Source organism: Hordeum vulgare, chromosome 7H (genome assembly GCF_904849725.1).
Source record: "Hordeum vulgare subsp. vulgare chromosome 7H, MorexV3_pseudomolecules_assembly, whole genome shotgun sequence".
NCBI classification, from domain to species: Eukaryota; Viridiplantae; Streptophyta; class Magnoliopsida; order Poales; family Poaceae; genus Hordeum; species Hordeum vulgare.
In genome coordinates this window covers 32,289,110-32,311,028 of record NC_058524.1, presented here as the reverse complement: position 1 = coordinate 32,311,028, position 21,919 = coordinate 32,289,110, and the positions used below count along the sequence as shown (strand labels likewise).

Sequence of the window (21,919 nt, the reverse complement as noted above, 5' to 3'; positions counted from 1 at the left end):
CTCTTAACGGAATAGGGAGTATTTCTTACAGGAAACTTGAGAGACATTTTAGATCTTTTTGTCAAATTATGTACACTAGTCGCCAACCCGTGCATTTGCACGGCTAGTTTTTTTTTATACATTTTAAATTTCAGAACATTATATAGTGATTTTAGTAATCAATAATTAATTCAATATTTGAATTTAGGTACATTTCTTTCTTGGCAGAGTTGGCTTAAAATGTGACGTTTGTAAGCTTAGAGTACCATGTTCCCTCGTCGATAAATTCGTGAGCACCTCCATTATGTGAGGATTTACATTTAGGTCTTATTCATTGAATAAAATAACTCTAAATAAATAAATTATGGAGTTAAATCACATGGACATCAGAAAAATATTGAATGACATACATGGTATGGACTGGAGCTAGATCAATCCTGATAAACACTGATTGTAAATCATATATTGTGCAAATTAAGTTAATGAAATAATAGCGAGGGAGCAAAAACAGGTTTATGACAATTGATTAAAAATACCTAAGATTCTATAATTGCATATGTGAGAATATTATAAAAATCATACAACTCTAATATATGTGGATGTCAAGAATTGTTTTTGGACATTCCACATGATTTAATTACTGATGCAAGTGATTAGGAATATAATGTTATTTTTGCACAAGTTTATTATATGATCGTAGCAACATTATTACTTCCTAATTTTATGTAGATTACTTATACACCAAGTTTGTGCAAGCATGCATTTTCCTTGTCAAACTTTTGATATAATGAGTTCGATTAATTTGTGAATCATAGTACGCAGAATGCGTTATGTTGCTCTCGTGCATTCCAAATGTCAAACTAAAATGAATTTCTGTTGTTAGATCATGTTTAGATCAACATAAAGAAAACTATGAAATAAAATTCATGTGTGGTTGTCTCTCATCGTGTCTCACCGCAATGATCTCAGCATGTCTCATCGTGTCTCATCGCACTTCTGATAAGAGAGACTGACCAATCCATTCTCTCCCCATATAAATTATGTCTACAATTGAAAAAAGCTGCATATGAATACAATAGATACGGCACATGAATAAAATGAAATAGTATATATTAATCTAGTTTATAGAGCGTTTCCGATCAACATTAACTCCATGTCCAAACTCAATATAGCACAAATACTAATTCTAATGGGACTGATATATACCTTTCGATCCATTAATTACAGCAAAAATGTATATGTGTGCATACAAATGATTACCAAGGAAAACCATCAAGAATACAAAACGAAGCAGATCTGGAGTAACAGTAAAAACTATATGGCCAGCGATACCTACAACCCAACACGGGCGCCCTTGTCGCCACATTTCTCAAGGACATCTTCTCTTCCCTGCAACTCATTGCAACCTCCATGCCACACCAATCTCTAGATGCATTGGACATAACTCGAATTAGAATATGTTCTTCCAAAAAGAGTAGCCCAGATTATTGGAATGTCGATTAATTAGATTTTGCATCAGAACCTACACACATATAGTTTAGGTAGTAGCAGCATATTTAGAATTAGTTTAATTATAGGGTTAGAGTATAAACTTCTCTGTATGTATGTGACGGGATAAATCCAGACATAGTCAGTTCCTTGCAAAATTTAATCCTAGGGGACCAAACGATTCTTTACAATGCCTGGGTGCAATCAGCATGCTACACAACACAATTTTTAAATACTGGTTGAGCAACGCACAAACGTGATTGGAAAGTTAAGAGATGACACAAAAATTGGTCACCTCCCACTATAGATGGGGAGGAAGTCGACCCAGGCGTAGAGGCCATGGTCAGGCATAGGCTGCTTCTCCACCTTCAGCCATGACACAAATCCTGAGTTGCAATCGTGACACAAATCCTATCTTGAAGCCGCGGCACCGATCTATCAAGGACAGAATTCGGAATATGCTCGGCTGCAAATTTCCTCCATAATAGATCGTCTTCCTTTTTTAGTTTTTAAACCCGCATGCATGGCAGACTGTCAAGCAGGAGGCTATTGTATATTTTCTTTTCAGAAGATATTGTCTTTTGGGGGTTCAGGCAACGGGCACCTACGTGTCTCCCTATGCAATAAATAAATCGAATTGAGAAAATATTTTATCCTTCAGAATAAACGTGTGTAATATAAATTAGTATATCAAAGTAACAAATTAATATATGCAGTTATTATGAAGGTCCACCAGATGTGTAGCTATTAAAATCTATAGTTTCTATAGTAATAAAATAGACAGATAGACCATAAACAAATAAAATAACACAAAATTTCGAAGATTCGTACTTGTAGTTTTGCCTCTAGAAGCGGCTACCAAATCCAAAGCTTTAACTGAAAAAGAAGAACATAGAACAGTGATAACCAAAAGGTTCTTGGGTAGTTTGTAAGCAGCGTATTTATTATAACCAGTGGAAAGAAAAATTGTTCTAAAAATGTTTGGACGTGAAGACGATTCTCAAACCTGCATGATGACATGAACGGACAGAGACAACCTTGGCACCCCCAATGAGAGAAGGTTGACCTGAGATGATGTTGCAAACTGACAGGATGTGTAATAATTCATACATTATAAGCTAACTTGATGGACATAGTTGTGCTTCAATCCAAACTCCATGATGTGTCCAAATATTTGTACGTGAGAAGATTTGGGATTCAACCTGTGGAGAGTATATAGAGATATAAACACGATCTATTCCAACGTAGAAGTTGCGCTCGACTGACCTGAACATGCACATACATAACCTCCAGATCAAACATGCACTTGTTCAATCTTTTTGGCGAGACCGCAACCAACGCGAATACAGTTTCTTTATCTCAGAAAAACAGATTCCATATTAGAGGGTGGGAGAGCGAAGAGGCCGAGAAGGATGCGCTGCTTGCGGCTGCAGCAGCTTACACCTACAACCAATTTTGATTGAAGTGCAGGGACGGGACATGGAGACATGAAGAAGAGATGTCGGGAAGAGACTCAAATTCAAAGAAAAAGTAACAACGGATTCATGTGTTAGCGCAAGAAAACAAATCTGATCCTGATTAGGAATTTTGTTTGATCTAATAATCTCCTTGAGCACATCCTGTACATTAGCGAACTTACTTTGTTAGGCTTGAAAAGGGCGGGGAGAGAGAGAGAGAGAGAGAGATCACGTATAAGAGGAAGAACCTTGGATAGATTTGTTTTCCATGAAAAAGTCGTGGGGTAGAAGGAGTAGATTGATAGTTTTTTAGGCTAGAGATTGGTTGTCTCTTGAGGAGAGATAGAGTTTTTTTGTTCAGGGGAGATTTCGTTAGTTAGAGGAGGAAGAAAAGGTGGATTGAGATTGGTTGTCTCTTCGGGAGAGATAGAGATTGTTTAGTTTTTTTTTTTGTTCAAGGGAGGCTTCGTTAGTTAGAGGAGGAACAAAAGGTGGATCAGAATCGTGTCACGATTGTTGGCATGTAGGAATAAACTTTTTTTTCCAAAATTGAGCAAACTTTCAGCCACTAATATTACGGATAGATCTACACCGTAAGAAATCGTTGGTCCACCAGATTAATGGCTCCTAATTTCTAATTAACGTGCTAATTTCTAGGGAGTCCCTAATTAGTATAAGTATAGATATAGACTAGCAAAATAGCCCGTGCGTTGCAACGGGAGAAAAAAAATACCACACGCTTTTAATCTTTTTATAATTATTTTGATTTATTAAAATAATAAGCTAACAAACTAATGTAGTTAGTCCTATCCTATTTTGTTGAAAAATCAAACCCTCCATTGTTAATTCCACCATAATGAGAAATTGAAGCGCGGGTTGAATAACAAAAATTACAGATTTTTTTTATGAAAATGACGTGATGGGTTTTCCGACGGAAGCAATAGTCGCTTTATTATTAGGTATAGATTTACGGAGGTAGTACGTACCTACTGCTCCGTTAGGTTGCGTAATTTATTACCATCCAATCATAGACCCATCAATTTTTTTATTTATCGCGGAGGAAAATATAGTGCACTTATTCCATAATCACAAGTTGGTTAAGCCAGCACACAGTCCTATCCCCACTACGTCCAAAGTTTGCTAAACAATATGTATCGATGGGTTAAATTTGGGGAGGTTGCATGCGTGACTTATAAGATCTGTGGTTCCTGGTTTCATCTTGAAACACGAGATCTCTCGCTGATCTGTATCCATATTGCAGAATCATTAGATGGGTGGAGTTTGTTCATGTTCCTCCCCACTCCGGTTTAGTCTTTAAATTTGCTGTGTTTGTAATAATCTCCTATTTCTAAATAGATACAACCCACTATCTAATTTTTCTAGGCATGCAACCATGACACATAAGCAAGTAGGCATGCAAGACATAAATAACATGTTTTGCATTACTTCATGCATGCACTATCATATTTTTCTAGCCATGCAACCATGACACATAAGCAAGTAGGCATGCAACATATAAATAACATTTTTTTGCATTACTCCACGCATGCAATTGTGCCACATCATCAATTCATGCATATTAATTATAAGTAGTTTTTTTGCATTAGATTTTATCCTCCATATTTTGTTAGAAATTAGATTTTTTAACAATAATTGTTTTTAAGCTTACATTTGCTTTTTATTATTTATAGATTTTTAGCAACTACTTACCCATTGTTTTAGCAATGTCTCGCAGCAACGCGCGAGGCATCATCTAGTAGTAATAGTAGGGAAGTCCTATTCTACTCCCGAGCACAAATGCTCCCTCGTGAACAGTAAAATCGAAACAAATAGTAAAGTAGTTCAAAAAATTCTGAATTTTTTTATGATAAACTTTGACAAATGTTTTACATGTGTACCAAAATTCAGTACGAAACAACATTCATGGAAGTCGCAGCGAAAAAACAAAATCAACTGTCCAAAATGTATCCAAAACTAGCATTTTGTTTTTTTGTCACGTCTTTCATAAATGTTATTTCGAGCTGAAATTTTGTAAGCATAAGAAACATTTCTCAAAGTTTATAAAAAAAATCAGATTTTTTTGAATGATTTTACTTTTTTTTATTTTACTGTTTATGAGGGAGTATATGAGCTCGGGATTAAAAACTCCATGTCCGGAATAGTATTCTTACTGATGTGAACAATCCTCCTCACCAAGTCATGCTTATCGTTAATTGTAATTAGTCGGATTGAGATTTCTTACTCATGCAACAAATGTTCCCTTGGTAATTGTTCTACTATCTGCTCCTCCAAATTGCTGATGCTTGGTGCTCTCTTTCAACGATGAAAATCTTTGTCCAGACCCACAATGGCAAGGCGATCACCGTCATAATCAATCCATCGGACACCATCAACATCGTCATGGCAAAGATTCTGGATAAGTAGCGCCTTATCTATGTCAAGAAGGGGCTAAAGGGCAGGCGCACTCTGGCTGAGTATGATATCGGATGGATCCACTCTTCACGTCGATATGCGATATAATAGAAAGAGGAAGCAGCCACGTGTCATACGTGGTAAGCAATCCAAATTAGTGAAAAAGAAAAGAAAAATATATCAAATCATTGTCAATGGGCTTACAGGGGAAATCATTACCTATGATGTTGAGGACTCAAATACCGTCGAAAGTGTAAAGCAAAGGAAATGATCCACAAAAAGGAGGGGGACACACACCATGATCACACACCATGCAAGACTATGGCATCCCGAAGGGGGCCACTATTCACCTCTAGCTCCACCTACGATAGTGCGGTGTGTGGGTTTGTGTTGGAAAATTTAGCAATTTCCAATAATGCATAAGTAAATCACGAAGACGTTGCCCAATATTCGTCCCACAATGTATAATTAAGTGAATTTGTACTTTATATATAACATGCATATCTATCAAGCTTTGTGGTGTGGGCTTACACGGCCAGGATCAAGACACACTTGAGTAGTCCTATGATGACGAGAGGTAGGTCCGCGAGGCGAAGTGCCGGTCCATGAGCGAATTGCAGTCTCATGCCTACCGCCATCACCGCATCCACGTGAGGCTGCTACAGCAGGGCATCGAGAATGCCCAAATGCCATGACATCGCAACCCGAGCGATCGTCGCGCCAATGATGATGCCTCTAGGACTGCGACGACTGGAGGGGGTCCGACGACGACACAAGCGACATTGATCGCACCAACACATTCACCGTTCACCTCAAATCCGGTAGTCTGTTTTGCATCTGTTTATTTTTGCATGTTATGTGGTATGTCTTGTTAGGTACTTCTATGTTCAATTACTATTGAATTTCGAATGTTGCATCGATAATTAACAACGTTGTATGAGACTATGGTGAATGTATAATTAGATATGTTTGTATGTTGAGATTATGGTTAATGAGCTATGTTTGTGCTTAAATTTGGGTGTTTTTGGATGCTTTGTTTGTGCAAATTTGGCAAAAAAAATGGCTGTTGGAAAAAGATGGCAGATATTTCGTGCATCACATTGTGTACTACCATATTATGCGGACAAACAGGGGATGTCTACCAATGCGCGTGTCTATGGATATTTGACTTACATAAATATATTTTCGTCGATAATGTTTTGTCTGCAGCAAATCTTTCGCACAAAGTGTATTTTGTCAAATCTAACCAAGTTCTTAAGGTTTATTAGGATTCCAATTGAAATGATAAAAAAACTGTGTGATGGCATATAAATTGTAGCCACACATATGAAATAGATATTATGATGATTAATATAACAAGATTACGGGAGGTCTAGAGCAATCAATGAAATATTTTTTATTTTTGGCGATGAACTTTTATAAGAGATTCGAATCTCTTTTGAAAAAAAAGGATTAGGGAGGTTTTATTTTGTGCGTGGTCACTGGATGAGAATTATGAAAATTAGTATATTTTTTTAAGAGGGCTGTCTATGGGGCAGCCCAAGATGGGCTAAAGGCTTAGTCCTTGAAGATTGAAGGAGGTTGGTGTATGAATATGAATATGGGCCCTTGCCGGTGCACAAGTTTCAGAAAAGAGAGAGAAACAACCGCTACAAATTTGTGGCGCATCTCCAAAGTTTGAACTGAAGTATCTTATTTCGTTTGTTTGCTAAATCTCTACCGCTGCACATTGCGGCAATCCTTTTAGTATTTTTCTTTTTAAATCTCTTGATTCATTTTTGAACACACGCTTGGTTCATATCTGATAGGATAGAATAGTATCATTTTTTTTGGCACGGCAATCTCATAGAATAGAATAATCAGAGCCGATATGTATGACGTATCCATAGCTTAGGTATTTTTTAGTCAATCCATAGTTTTTTTTTTCTGAGGGATAGACAATCCGTAGCTTAGGTAGGGGAGAGGGTTTTTGGCACCCAAGTGCCGCGGCACTCATACCCCTGGTGCCCGTTTTTCAATTCGGTTTTCGATTTTCATAGTTTCATATCACTTAAACAAAAATTCAAAATTAAGGTTCCTTTTTACATCCGTGTTTCTCATGACAATCGCTTTCAGATAAGATCCGTTTTGAATATATTTGGATGATTTTTGAAAAAATATGTTAAGCTTCACTGCTTGAATCTTAGTATGACCGATCGATAAAAACTTATTATTTTATGTCTACAACCGACAGAAATAAATTGCTTAAATTTATATATCTTCAAAGCTGGTTACAATTTGAACTTTAAATCAAAACATACGTTCTCAAACGTTAAAACTTAAAACTTATTATGTCATCGTGCAAGACTGACCTACTACGCGAATCGCGAGGCAAAATGAGTGGGCGACGGAACTTGGCAGGTGAGTGCACCCACAGCCTGTGCGAATTTCGGGCATGGCGATTCCAGGTTGTTAGCCTAATCCTGCCGCACCAGCACCCTACCGTTTACTTTCTTTCTTCAGTTTCGTCAGAAAGAACGCTGCAGCCGCAGCCGTAGCTAGGTTAGTTACACATTCAGTTAGACTGTTTTTCGCTGGTTAGTTAGCCTGGGCCGCAAGACGCGCCGTGTGCGATCTGCGGCGCCATAGTAGGAGTGGCAGGAGTGCGCTCGAGGTCGTGGGATGGCACGATCTAGTAGCTGAGCGAGTCTCACTGCGCGCACGATTCTATCGCTGAATAAAAGGGAACACAAACGCGAAAAGCTGCAGCAGTTCAGCAGCGCAAACTCTGGTTGTTCTTCTCAGCTCTCCCCCGATCCACCCATCTCAACACCAACAATTGGCATCAGAGCCATCAAGCATCCATGGCTGGAGGGCGCGGCGTGCGGCAGGGCGCTGGTGGCAGTGTCCACCAGGCGCTGGCCAGCGATGAGAAGCAAGGCGACGGCAGCGGCGTCCAGCAGGACGCGGGCGGCAACGGGCAGCGAGACAACAGCGGCGCCGGAGACGGCCCGCAACGCCTCGGCTCCAGGTCGCCAGTGCGCCCACGCAGGTTGTCGCACTCGCCTCCGCCACGACGTGGACGTCATGGCGAGCTAGTGGTTCGCGAGCGAGCGGTGAGGGAGATCGCTGGTTCTGCCCAATACCCGACGCTCACTCGCACCAACTACGTCGACTGGGCCATGGTGATGCGCGTGCAACTGTAGGCACAGGGCCTGTGGGAGGCCATGGAGTACGGCGACGGCGATCGCGACGATCGCGCTGCTCTGGCTGCGCTACTCCGCGCGGTGCCTCCGGAGATGATTCATGCCCTCGCTGGCAAGGACTCAGCCAAGGAGGCGTGGGAGACTCTGCGCACGATGCGCATGGGCAGTGAGCGTGTGCGGGAGGCCAAGGCGCAAACCCGTCGCCGCGAGTTCGAAGAGATCCGCTTTCGCGATGGTGAGTCTATCGAAGACTTCTCTCTTCGTCTGATAGCAATCGTGAACGAGCTGGAGCTGCTTAACGACCCTGTGTCGGAGTACCGCGCCGTGCTGAAATTCCTTTGAGCGGTGCCGCGCAAGTTCAAACAGATGGCTATGGCCATTGAATCCTTCGTCGACCTGCAGACACTGTCGATCGAGGAGCTGTGCGGCCGTCTGCAGTCCGTTGAAGAGGTCTACGCCCTCGACGACGTGGATCGCGGGGTAGGCGAGCTACTCCTCTCGGAGAGGGAGTGGAACGCGCGCCAGCAACACCAAGGCCAGGGATCCTTCTCTGGCAACAGGGACGGCAAGGGGCACTCCGGCCCGCGACCTCAAGGCGGGGAGCGGGGCGGCGGGCGCGGCGACGGAGGCAAGAAGGCCTCTGGCGTGAAGCGCAAGGGAAAGTGCCGCTATTGCAACATTCCTGGTCACTGGGCCAGGGAGTGTCGCAAAGCGGAACGTGATCACCAGAACCAGGGTGAGGCGACGAACCTCGCCGAGGCGGATGTCGAGCCACCAGCGCTCCTGCTGGCGACCATCGAGGAGGGCGAACGCCCGGTCCAGGGCACGGGCGTGGCGAGCAACGTACAGGAGGTACCAGCGCGCGCTCAGGCAGTCTTCCTCAACGAAGAGCGCATCGTTCCGGCCACCACCGGTGCACATGGCACCTGGTACCTGGACACCGGCGCCAGTAGTCACATGACCGGCGCGCGCGATGCGTTCACCAACCTCGATGACACCCTGCATGGCTCCATGCGCTTCGGGGACGGCTCCCTCGTCACGATCAGTGGCAAGGGGAGCGTCATGTTCCGTTGCGCGAATGGCAACCAGCGCGTCCTCGCGGATGTGTACTACATCCCCAAGCTGCGGGCCAACATCATCTCGCTCGGACAGCTTGATGAGAAGGGTTGCAGGTCCGTGATCGAGGGCGGACATCTCTGCGTCTACGATCAACAGCGGCAACTCCTTGTCCGTGTCAAGCGCACGGCAAATCGTCTGTACATACTGCGGCTGGACCTTGCCATGCCGGTCTGCCTGGTGGCCAAGCTGGACGAACCAGCGTGGCTGTGGCACGCACGGCTTGGGCATCTCCACTTCCGGGCGGTGAAGGCCATGTCCACGAGGGGCATGGTGCGCGGGATGCCGCAGGTGGACCACGTCGACAAAATCTGCGATGGATGCATGCTCGGGAAGCAGCATCGCCTGGCGTTCCCGCGTGCGAGCCCGCACCGATCTAAGCGCGCTCTGGATCTCGTGCACACCGACCTCTGCGGGCCGATCAAACCAGCTACAGCAGGCGGTAATCAGTACTTCTTGTTAGTAGTTGATGACTATAGTAGATACATGTGGCTCGAGGTCCTCAAGTCCAAAGACGAGGCGTTCTCCCGGTTCAAGAAGATCCAGGCTCTCGCAGAGGCGAAACAGAGCTGCCGCCTGCGCGCATTCCGCTCGGACAGGGGTGGTGAGTTCAACTCCGGCGAGTTCAAGGCCTACTATGAGAAGAACGGCATCGTGCACCACACCACCACGCCCTACTCACCGCAGCAAAACAGCGTCGTCGAGCGACGCAATCAGACCGTGGTGGAGATGGCTCGGTGCATGCTGAAAGGCATGGGCATGCCGGCTACGTTCTGGGGAGAGGCGGTCAAATGCGCCGTCTACATCCTCAATAGAGCACCGACGAGAAGCCTCAACGGCGTGACGCCGTACGAGGCCTGGAACAAGAGGAGCCCCACGGTCGAACACCTTCGCACATTCGGCTGCATCACCCACATGAAGAAGACGGGACCCGGAGTAACCAAGCTCTCCGATCGCTCCGTACTCACCGTGTTCATCGGGTATGAGGAGGGCTCGAAGGCCTATCGGGTGTATGACCTGGCGGCAAATCGAGTGCATGTCACCCGTGACCTGGTGTTCGAGGAACGGCGGGCATGGCCGTGGACTTCTGATGGTGGAGGAGGCGAGACACTGTCGCCGTTCTTCACCATGACGTACAACACCGAGACAGGCGAGGAGGTGATCGACGCCGGGGAGACAGGGACGCACACGAAATCCCCTGACACTCTCAGGCAGGCGTCGACCGCGGTCGCCACGCCCCCGGCAACAGGAGGACGGCTCTCTCCCTCCTCACGCGACAGCAACTTGGACGCGGCAGCGGACGCAGATGCAGTTCCCAAGTACAGGTACCTGGCGAGCGTGTATAACGCCGCAAAGCCCGTGCCCACACCTCCGGAGGGGCCCAACCCAGTGTTCGACGACGACGAGATCGAGACACTGTGCTTCGCCACAGCAGACGAGCCGGTGTGTGTCGAGGAGGCGCTGTCCACCCTCGAGTGGAGGGCAGCGATGGAGGACGAGATGAAGGCCATCGCCGACGACAACACATGGACGCCGGCGGCACTGCCCACCAGGTCACGAGCGATCGGGCTCAAATGGGTCTTCAAGTTGAAGAAGGACGCCGAAGGGAACGTGGTCAAGTACAAGGCCAGGCTCGTCGTGAAAGGGTACGCCCAGTGCCAGGGGGTGGACTTCGACGAGGTGTTTGCACCAGTGGTGCGGATGGAGACGGTGCGCGTTCTGATCGCGCTCGCCGCGCACAGCTGGCTGGTCCGTGCACCACATGGACGTCAAGTCGGCGTTCCTGAATGGTGACCTTGCCGAGGAAGTTTTCGTCCACCAGCCAGAAGGTTTCATCAACAACGACAACCCGCACAGCGTCCTCAAGCTTAGCAAAGCCTTGTACGGGCTCCGACAGGCTCCACAGGCATGGTACGCAAAGCTCGACGCATCCCTCTGTGAACTCGGTTTCGTTCGCAGTCCCTTGAAGCATGCAGTGTACAGGCGCGGCAACGAGACCTCGTACCTTCTAGTAGGCGTCTATGTCGACGATCTGATCATTACAGGGACAGACGGCGACGACATCGCTACGTTCAAGGTAGAGATGCAACACTTGTTCAAGATGAGCGACCTCGGACTGCTGTCATACTATCTCGGGATAGAGGTGAAGCAGGGGCACAATGGGATCACTCTCTCACAGCGAGGCTACGCCGAGCAGGTGCTTGAGCGCGCCGGCATGGCCGGGTGCAACCCGAGCCAAACTCCCATGGAGGTGAGGCTCAAGCTGAGTAAGGAGGATGGTTCGCCGCCGGCGGACGCGACAGAGTATCGCAGCATCATAGGGTGCCTGCGCTACCTCGTCAACACGCGCCCTGACATCGCTCTGGCTGAAGGAGTGACAAGCCGATACATGGAGGCTCCTAGCACGCGGCACAGGACTGCAGTGAAGCAAATTCTCAGGTACATCAGAGGCACTTTGCACTATGGATGCAGCTACAAAAGGGGTGCTGGGGCCCCTGCGCTGGTCGGCTTCAGCGACAGCGACCATGGCGGTGATATGGACGACCGCAAGAGCACATCCGGTGTGGTGTTTTTTCTCGGAGGCAGCACGATCACCTGGACCTTGCAGAAGTAGAAGGTGGTGGCAACATCATCCTGCGAGGCGGAGTATGTGGCTGCGGCGGCGGCGACGTGCCAGGGAGTGTGGCTCAGCCGCCTACTGGCTGACCTAACGGGGAGAACAACGGAGAAGTTCCAACTCTACGTCGACAACAAATCCGCAATCGCCCTGAGCAAGAACCCAGTGCACCATGACCGGAGCAAACACATTGACATCAAGTATCACTTCATCCGTCAGTGTTTGGAAGAGAACAAGCTCGACGTTGATCACGTCGGCACTGATGAGCAACTCGCGGACATCCTCACCAAGGCGCTGGGGAAGATCAAGTTCGTGGAGATGCGAGCGAAGATCGGTGTGGCAGAATTAAGGGGGTGAATTGTTAGCCTAATCCTGCCGCACCAGCGCCCTACCGTTTACTTTCTTTCTTCAGTTTCGTCAGAAAGAACGCCGAAGCCGTAGCCGTAGCTAGGTTAGTTACACATTCAGTTAGACTGTTTTTCGCTGGTTAGTTAGCCTGGGCCGCAAGACGCGCCGTGTGCGATCTGCGGCGCCATAGTAGGAGTGGCAGGAGTGCGCTCGAGGTCGTGGGATGGCACGATCTAGTAGCTGAGCGAGTCTCACTGCGCGCACGATTCTATCGCTGAATAAAAGGGAACACAAACGCGAAAAGCTGCAGCAGTTCAGCAGCGCAAACTTTGGTTGTTCTTCTCAGCTCTCCCCCAATCCACCCATCTCAACACCAACACAGGTTCCTTCCGGCCAGCTTAAGCCCATGATAAGTCACGGTAGTCTCATAAAATGGAAAGGGCCGATTCCGAAGGCAAAATCACGCACCTTGGCTTGGAAGGAACCTGCAGATTAAACCATATCCGTGGGATGTGGGCCGTTGGCGATATATATACATATCCATCACGATATTCACCTCTCCATTGGTCTACCGATTTCGAGCCAACAAACAACACCGGATCGGTTCCTTCCGCCTCTCCGTCGCCATCGAGTTCACGCAGGAAGGTACACGAGCTAGTTGTTGATCTCATCTGTAGCACAAAACCAGAACGTACTCCATTAGGTTTGCTTATTAATCCCCATCCGTCGACGGGTAAATTAGTTTTCCTTTTTGTTCATTCTAGTATCCCCTAGTTCAAGCAAAATATAACCCTCCAAATTGCTGATCCTTGTGTCAGCTAACAGTTGCAGATGCTGGGAGTTTTCTTCAGTTTCGTCAGACTACCACCTGGTGTTCTCCCTCTCCGTCAGTTTCGTCAGAGAGGAAGGCGCCACCGTATCTTTCGCTTTTGATTTCAAATAACCTGAGCTGCGACTCGGGCGTAAACTAGGCTAGATCTTCCTTTAGCTGCGGCCTTGACCTGATCGTGGGATGACACAAACAAGATGGTCATGGGCGCATCACGGGCGAAGCGCGCGGGGCGTTGGGATGGCAACGCACACGACCTGCTCCTTCCCCGATTCTCTCGTTTTCAGTTAGCTTTGTATTCGTTGCTTAAGTGGAGGAATGAAACAGAAAAGCTGCATGTTGCACGCGGCACAAAAACACCTTCGTCTACCTCTGATCCATAGTGAGAGAGTGAGAGAGAGCTAGCTCGAGCAGTTCGGGTCTAACAAGTGGCATCAGAGCCGCGTAGAAAGGATCCGGCGACCTGTGATGGCGGGTGACGATGGCAAGAAGAAGGCGGCAGGCGCCGACGACGACGCAAGCAAGAGCTCGCCATGATACGCGGTCGGCCAAGGGCGCGAGCTGGCGGTGGCGAGGCAATTTGCTCCGGTCGTGTCGGGTCACGCCAACGTGCCACCGTTGACACGCAGGAACTACGCCGAGTGGAGCCTTTTCATGGAGGTTGGGATGCAGGCGAGAGGTATGTGGCGCGCGATCGAGGGCGCCGAGGACCTCGACGAGGAGTACGGGTACCGCAACGACAAGGGGGCGATGGAGTTCATCCTCCGATCAGTCCTTGCTGAGATGCTGCCCATGCTCCGGAAACACAAAACTTCCCAGGAGTTGTGGGAGGCGATCCGAGCCATGCGCGCAGGATCCGCGCGTGTTCGGTACGCCAAAGCCCAAAACCTTCGGGGGGAGTTTGACCAGCTGCATCACAAGTCCGGTGAGTCCATCGACGAGCTAGCCATGCGCCTCACAGGGCTGTGCGCGCGTCTTGGGGAACTTGGAGATGCGATCAGCGACAAGCGCGTCATCCAAAAGTGGCTGCGGATCGTGCCCAAGCGGTACTCGCAGCTCGCGCTCTCCATCGACAACCTTGTCGACTTGGACACCACGTTGATCGAAGAGGTTATCGGCCGTTTCAAGGCGGCCGAGGAGCGCTACGAACTGGACACTGAGGAAGAGGGCGGCAGCAAGCTCCTCCTCACCATGGAGGAGTGGAACGCGCGTGCCAAGCGAGGAGATCAAGGCGGGTCCCCTAGCGGGGGGGGCCAGCGCCGGGAAGAAACTCCAAGGGAAGGGGCAAGGCGACCGCGGCAAGAACGCCGCTCGTCCTGGCGGCGGAAAGGGCGGGCCCAAGCGCTCCGGCAACTGTCGCTACTAGGGCATTAGCGGCCATTGGGTTCGCGAGTGTCGCAAGAAGATGAAGGACGAGGGCACGGGCGAGGCTCATCTCGCGGCTGCAGAAGACGAAGACCCTACGCTACTGATGGCACAGGTGACGCCTCTCACTAATGAGCCCAACCGCGACACGTCTGGGGATCAGCTCGTGCATCTCCACGAGGAGAGCGCCGAGGTGAACCTCGGGGCGGCAGGGGACGCCAAGGAACCCACGTGGCACCTGGACACCGGTGCTTCGAATCACATGACAGGAGACCCTACCGTCTTCTCTGAGCTAGATCGCCACGTCGCCGGCACGGTGCGTTTCGGTGATGGGTCGGTGGTCGAGATCGAGGGGCGCGGAACGATGGTCTTTGTCCCCCACGGAGGGCGTCACCGCGTGCTCTCGAAGGTATACTATATACCTCGGCTGCGCACCTCGATTATCTCTGTCGGACAGCTCGACGAGGCGGGATGCACCGCATTGGTCCGGAGCGGCATGGTGGTGGTGCGAGATCGCCAGGAGAACGTCATCGTCAAGGTGGGCCGGACGAGGAATCGTCTCTACACCGTCGAGCTGGACATCACACGTCATGTGTGCCTGTCAGCGTCTGCTGGCGAGGATGCATGGCGGTGGCATGCCCGCTACGGGCATCTGAACTTTGACGTGCTTCGGAAGCTGTCCCAGGACGACCTGGTTCGCGGGATGCCACTGATCGAGCACGTCGACCAGGTGTGTGACAGCTGCATGGTCGGCAAGCAGCGGCCCGCCTCCTTCCCACAAGAAGCGGCCTATCGGGCCGGTGATCGCCTAGACCTTGTCCACGGTGATCTCTGCGGACCAATCTCACCGCCCACACATGGAGGGAAAAGGTATTTCCTGCTGCTTGTAGATGACAAGACTCGCTACATGTGGATTGTGCTTCTGAGCAGAAAGGATGAAGCACCGACTGCGATCAAGCGCTGGCAGGCCGGAGTAGAGCTGGAGACCTCCAGCAAGCTGTGCGCACTGCGCACCGACAGGGGCGGGGAGTTCACCTCAATCGAGTTTGGAGAGTATTGGGCTGATCGCGGCGTACACCGGCAACTCACTGCCCCGTACTCGCCGCAGCAGAATGGTGTGGTAGAGCGCCGGAACCAAACTGTGGTCGGGACAGCTCGGTGTCTTCTGAAGGCAAAAGGGATGCCGAACGAGTTCTGGGGAGAGGCAATAACCACCGTGGTTCATCTACTGAACTGCGGACCAACAAAGGCCGTGCGCGGCATGACTCCCTATGAAGCCTGGCATGGTCACAAGCCGGCGGTGAGCTACTTCCGCACCTTCGGGTGCATAGCCCACGCCAAGGTCACGCGGCCTGGCCTCAAGAAACTAGATAACCGCAACCAGCGCACCGTGTTCATCGGGTATGAGCATGGACAGACCAAGGCGTGGCGCGTCTTCGATCCAGTGAGCAAGCGAGTGGACCTCACCAGGGACGCTGTCTTCGACGAGACGGCGCACTGGGATTGGAAGATGGAGACTGCGGGGGAGGGGACGTTCACGATCGAGTTCACTCCCGCCCCAACTCTTACGTGGCAGCCAGAGCAACCCAGGACTGGAGGAGAACCGGGTCTGTGCCCAGGCACTCCCCTCGCTGACACACCGCCTGCACCTGAAGAGTGTGGAGAGACGCCGGAGCACGCACACACTCCGCAGCCAGGGGTGTACAAAGGAAAAGGGGTGAAGGAGGGGTACGTATCCCCTCCGTTAGGCACCACGCCATACATGGCACTGGGCTCCCAGGAAGCCCCACGCCGGTACCGCATGGTCGATATCGTTCACAACGAATCGGAGCCAGTGACCCTGGATCCTGGGGAGCTGCTACTGGTGGCGGGGGAGGAGCCCAACTCCTTTGAAGAAGCTGAGCCACACGCTGCCTGGAGGTCAGCCATGGTAGATGAACTGCAGTCTATCGACGACAACAACACGTGGACGCTCACCACGCTCCCGCCTGGCAAGAAGGCGATCGGGGTGAAGTGGGTGTTCAAGCTCAAGAAGAACTCCATGGGCGAGATCGTGAAACACAAAGCGAGGCTCGTCGCAAAGGGATATGCACAGCGCGCAGGGGTGGACTATGAGGAAGTGTTCGCTCCGGTGGCACGGCTCGAGTCCGTGCGGCTACTGCTGGCCATAGCCGCGCAGGCTGGGTGGGAGGTGCACCACCTCGACGTCAAATCAGCTTTCCTCAACGGAGAGTTGCAGGAGGAGGTGTACGTCACACAACCACCAGGCTTTGAACGCGCCGGCGAAGAAGGAAAGGTGTTCCGTCTCTCCAAGGCGCTGTATGGGCTCTGTCAGGCGCCGCGGGCCTGGAACATCAAGTTAGACGAGACACTGGTGGCACTCGGCTTCCAGAGAAGCCCTTCCGAGCATGCCGTCTACATGCGTTGTGACGGCGGGGAGCGACTGCTGCTGGGGGTCTACGTCGATGACCTTATCGTCACTGGATCAAGTCTGCAGGCCATCGCTCAGTTCAAACAACAGATGATGTCCGTGTTCTCCATGAGTGACCTTGGATTGCTGAGCTATTATCTCGGCATCGAGGTGCATCAGGGAACGGACTCGATCAAGCTGAAGCAAGCGAGCTACACAGCCAAGATCGTGGAGAAAGCTGGGATGGGAGGATGTCACCCAGTACACATCCCCATGGAGCCTCGCCTGAAGCTGAGCAAGGAGAACACGAACCCTCCGGTGGACAAGAATCTCTACCGCAGCATTGTGGGAAGCCTCCACTACCTGGTACACACTCGACCAGATATTTCCTATGCAGTAGGTTTTATCAGCAGGTTCATGGAGGCTCCCACGACAGAGCACTGCGCGGCGGTGAAGCAGGTGCTGCGATACATATCAGGCACACTGATCTTTGGGTGCATATACAAGAAAGGTGAAGTGGAACCACTGCTGATTGAATACAGTGATGCTGATTTCGCCGGGGATGTCGATGATAGGAAAAGCACATCAGGTATGGTGTTCACTTTCGGGGGGAGCGCGATCAGCTAGCAGTCCCAGAAGCAGAAGATGGTCGCCCTTTCATCCTGCGAAGCCGAGTACATGGCGGCGACCGCAGCAGCGTGCACAGGGGTCTGGTTGCGGAGAATGCTTGGAGATCTGCTCGGTGATCCAGGAGGTGCAACCCCACTTCTCATCGACAACAAGTCGGCAATCCAGCTCTGCAAGAACCCTGTCTTCCATGATAGGACGAAGCACATCGAGACGCGTTTCCATTTCATCAGGGAATGCGTGCAGGACGGGAGGATTGCCGTCGATCACATTCACACGAGCGAGCAGCTGGCCGATATCATGACCAAAGCACTGCCTCGCATGAAGTTTCAAGAGCTACGGAGAAACTGGGGATGATCAACATCAGCAACTGATTAAGGGGGAGATTGTCAGCTAACAACAGTTGCAGATGATGGGAGTTTTCTTCAGTTTCGTCAGACTACCACCTGATGTTCTCCCTCTCCGTCAGTTTCGTCAGAGAGGAAGGCGCCACCGTATCTTTCGCTTTTGATTTCAAATAACCTGAGTTGCGACTCGGGCGTAGACTAGGCTAGATCTTCCTTTAGCTGCGGCCTTGACCTGATCGTGGGATGGCACGAACAAGATGGTCATGGGCGCATCACGGGCGAAGCGCGCGGGGCGTTGGGATGGCAACGCACACGACCCGCTCCTTCCCCGATTCTCTCGTTTTCAGTTAGCTTTGTATTTGTTGCTTAAGTGGAGGAATGAAACAGAAAAGCTGCATGTTGCACGCGGCACAAAAACACCTTCGTCTACCTCTGATCCATAGTGAGAGAGTGAGAGAGAGCTAGCTCGAGCAGTTCGGGTCTGACACCTTGGTGCTTTTATTCAATATATATAGATGTGGATCTTTGTGGACACCCTCGCCGGCAAGAAGATCACCGTCAAGGTCGACCCGTCGGACTCCATCAACATCGTCAAGGCCAAGGTTCACGAGCAGCAGAGCCTTATCTTCGCCGACGAGGAGCTAGACGAAAGGCGCAGCGTTGCCTACTATCGCATCCGTGATAGATCCACTCTTTGCCTCGGTCTGCGTAAGACAAGCAAGATCGAAATCTTTGTCAAAGGGTTGAGTGGCAAGACCACTACCCACTATTTTGATGATCTTCACACTACCGTCAACTGTGTCAAGGCCATGATCCAGGAGAGACACGGCATTGCCGCCAAGGAGCAGAGGTTGATCTTTGCCGGGAGACAGCTGGAAGATGGTCACACCTTGGCCGACTATGCCGTCCAGGACCACGCCACATTGCACCTCGTGCTCCGCCTCCGATCATGCGCTGGTCGATGCCCAAGGGTGAGTACCTAGTCCAAGACTTGTAGTTTTTCTATTCTTTGAGAAAGTTTAGTCCTCTGGTGCACGATGCTGATTACAAAGCACAGGAGTATATATGCATTATGTTTTCCTTCTCTGCTACTGCTACTAGTTCTAGTTTGGTAGTTTTGTGTGTTATATATGCATCTGAAGACCAACTATATATGCTGTCACGTGCTCACATATTTTGGGACCGATGGAGTATTACATATATAGTTGTATACTAGTTTCCACGCCCCACGTCAATTAATGGTGCATGTAATTAGAAATATACGGAGGCACACAATGGCAACAAATTCATGTCCCCGAGTTATTAGTAACGCATGTTTATTTGGCTGACGTGCTTGTGCAAATTATGTCACCATACATCGTAATGCATACTTATATTATCCGTGACTTTTGTCATTTGCAACACCATTTTTCTTTCTTGGAATCAACTTCTTTTGCCCCAACACAAATCCTAGGGCATTACATATTTGCAACTACAAGCACACGTAATTAAAGGACTAATGCTCTATAGCATGTTCAAGCAGCCACACGAGAGTGAGCCAGGTCAAGATCAGGATTCCAATGCAGGCTCCGATGTTATCACTGATATTTCTCCTGAGGAGAAGCACCCTAAACGCAAGATTACAACTCCTATTGATGCTGCTAACTTGAGGAGGAGCTCAAGATCCAATAAGTATGATGGCTTTAAGGTGAACCTTCAACCTGAAAGCAGAATCCGGAAATCCAAGGTGAAAAAGAGATGCTTTCCCTCATCAACTGGCGCGACCAAAAGTGAGGTTGAAGACGCTGGCTAATTAATCTACAAGAAGATGCTACTTCGCAGCATTTTGTTATTTTATTACTAGTATCTTGCTTATGGGTTATTTTATTACTAGTAATTTTCTGATGGTTTCTCTTAAGACCTTATATTTTGTGTTTGCAGTTTCATGGTTTAAATTTTGACGATAAAATATTATTTCTGTCATAATGTTATTGATGTTAGACGATATGCTGTTATTTGCCTCCACGAATTAAGAAGCAGTCCTTTGATCATGCTTTCATTAACAATTGTTGATATATTTTTATTAATTTATTTAGATTCCTTGTACCTAGGGGCATCATTACTAGTTGGAGCAGTGCTATTTTTAATCGTATAGATGTCCGTAGAGGGAATTCCCTAACTATTTAGTTTACCACCGGTCATTCTGCTCAATCTCGGAGTTTAACCAATATGTATGGTCCCTGGCAAAAGTGTCTTCCATTAATCGTGGCCGTTTATCATTTGGTCATTTGACCTACAGATTCCTTCAGAGAAGGATTGGCTTCTATGCTATTGATCTGGCCGCTAACAATAATTAAAACAGGGGGGAGGGTTCTCTATAGTGGCAACCTTGGTTTTGGGCACCTTTAGAACTCAGATTTGGGAAGAACAAGTGACATTTTGCGCAAAAAGACCCCCTAAACCCAAAACTTTTCAAATTTTGAGTTTTTGACTCCCTAAACTTGCTCTCCCCCTCTCCCTCTCCCCCCCTCTCCCTCCTTCCCTCCCTCTCTCTTTCTCTCCCTCACTCCCTCCCTCCCTCCCCCTCTCTCTCTCTAGTCCAGCCAAAAATAAGAAGCCGCACAACTCCTGCTCGATCACGCCACTGTCATCGGAATTTGCGTCGCCGGCCGCCCGCACCTCCGGCAGCCGTCGCCGGCACCATTCTCGCCAGTGGACGGATTTTCACGACCTCCTCTGCTCCCACACGTACGCTATTGTCGTCTTACATCACACAACCCGACTGTACATGACAAAGCACTTGGTGATGTCGATGCCCTGCTCCACCTTCCTCCGTGGAATCCTCTCCACCAGCGCAGAGCAGCGACGTGTTGAAGAGGAATGTAGTTAGGATGACCCTTGCCCAGGCCATAATCTTCCCACCATGAATTGAGATGGTGGACCCTAGCGAGTGTCCAGTCAGACGCGACCATGCTTCATGGCCACCACGACTTCATAAATGGTCTACATCGTGATGCAGAAGCGAGAGGTGTGCTCGCTGACGCTTCGTATGAGCAGAAAATCAAGTTCGGCGTCCCTGGACACCGAGCCTTCTTGGTGACGGTCCCTCCGAAGGCGATGACATAATGCGGGGCGTTGGCAGCCACCATGGGGCCGATGAGGTGGAACGTGTAAACCACAATGAAAATGGAGGAGTCGGTAGCGCCCATGGACGCCTACCGCATCTCGAAGTGGGCCAGCGCACGTGTGTCGGGCCCCTTGCGGTTCCATTGCTGGCCGCGCTCCTGGTTGTACATGCTTTGAACGAGGCTCGCCATGACCGATCATGCTTCAGGACGTACACGCCTTGAACGAGGCTCGCCACGACCACGACTAATAATCTTATTAGACCAGGCCAACTAAAGCCCTGTTTTCTACTAATGGTGCTAGCAGTTACTGACCATACCAAACCATCAAACGGCAAAGGCAATGAACGGCACTAATTTTCCAATGAAGGTTCCTTTTTTGTTTTGTTCAAATGCTGGTTCCTCACATGCCGCAAGACAAGTCACTGTGTCCGGGATAACATGCACCGCCGGTGGAGCCAGGAATGAAGCAAACCCCGGGCAGAATTTCTTCTAGATAACATGAAAAAACATTGGCACTTAAAGCTATATAGCATACCATTTCAAAAAAATACCTGATGCGGAACCATACAAAAATAAAGTTCAATTTCTCAATAAATCTACAAATTAAACCTGATGTTAAATGATCTAAGAAA

The 21,919-nt window shown here is 49.2% G+C and overlaps 1 protein-coding gene across 1 annotated transcript in view; it reads left to right on the top strand.

Annotated features, from left to right (window-relative positions):
- LOC123407419 (polyubiquitin-like) overlaps positions 1 to 21,919 on the top strand; it is a 70,200-nt gene that overhangs the window by 1,027 nt on the left and 47,254 nt on the right. The window contains exon 2 of the mRNA XM_045100552.1: positions 18,696 to 19,133. Coding sequence (XP_044956487.1) covers positions 18,696 to 19,133 — 438 coding nt within the window. The remainder of the gene's footprint in view (positions 1 to 18,695; positions 19,134 to 21,919) is intronic.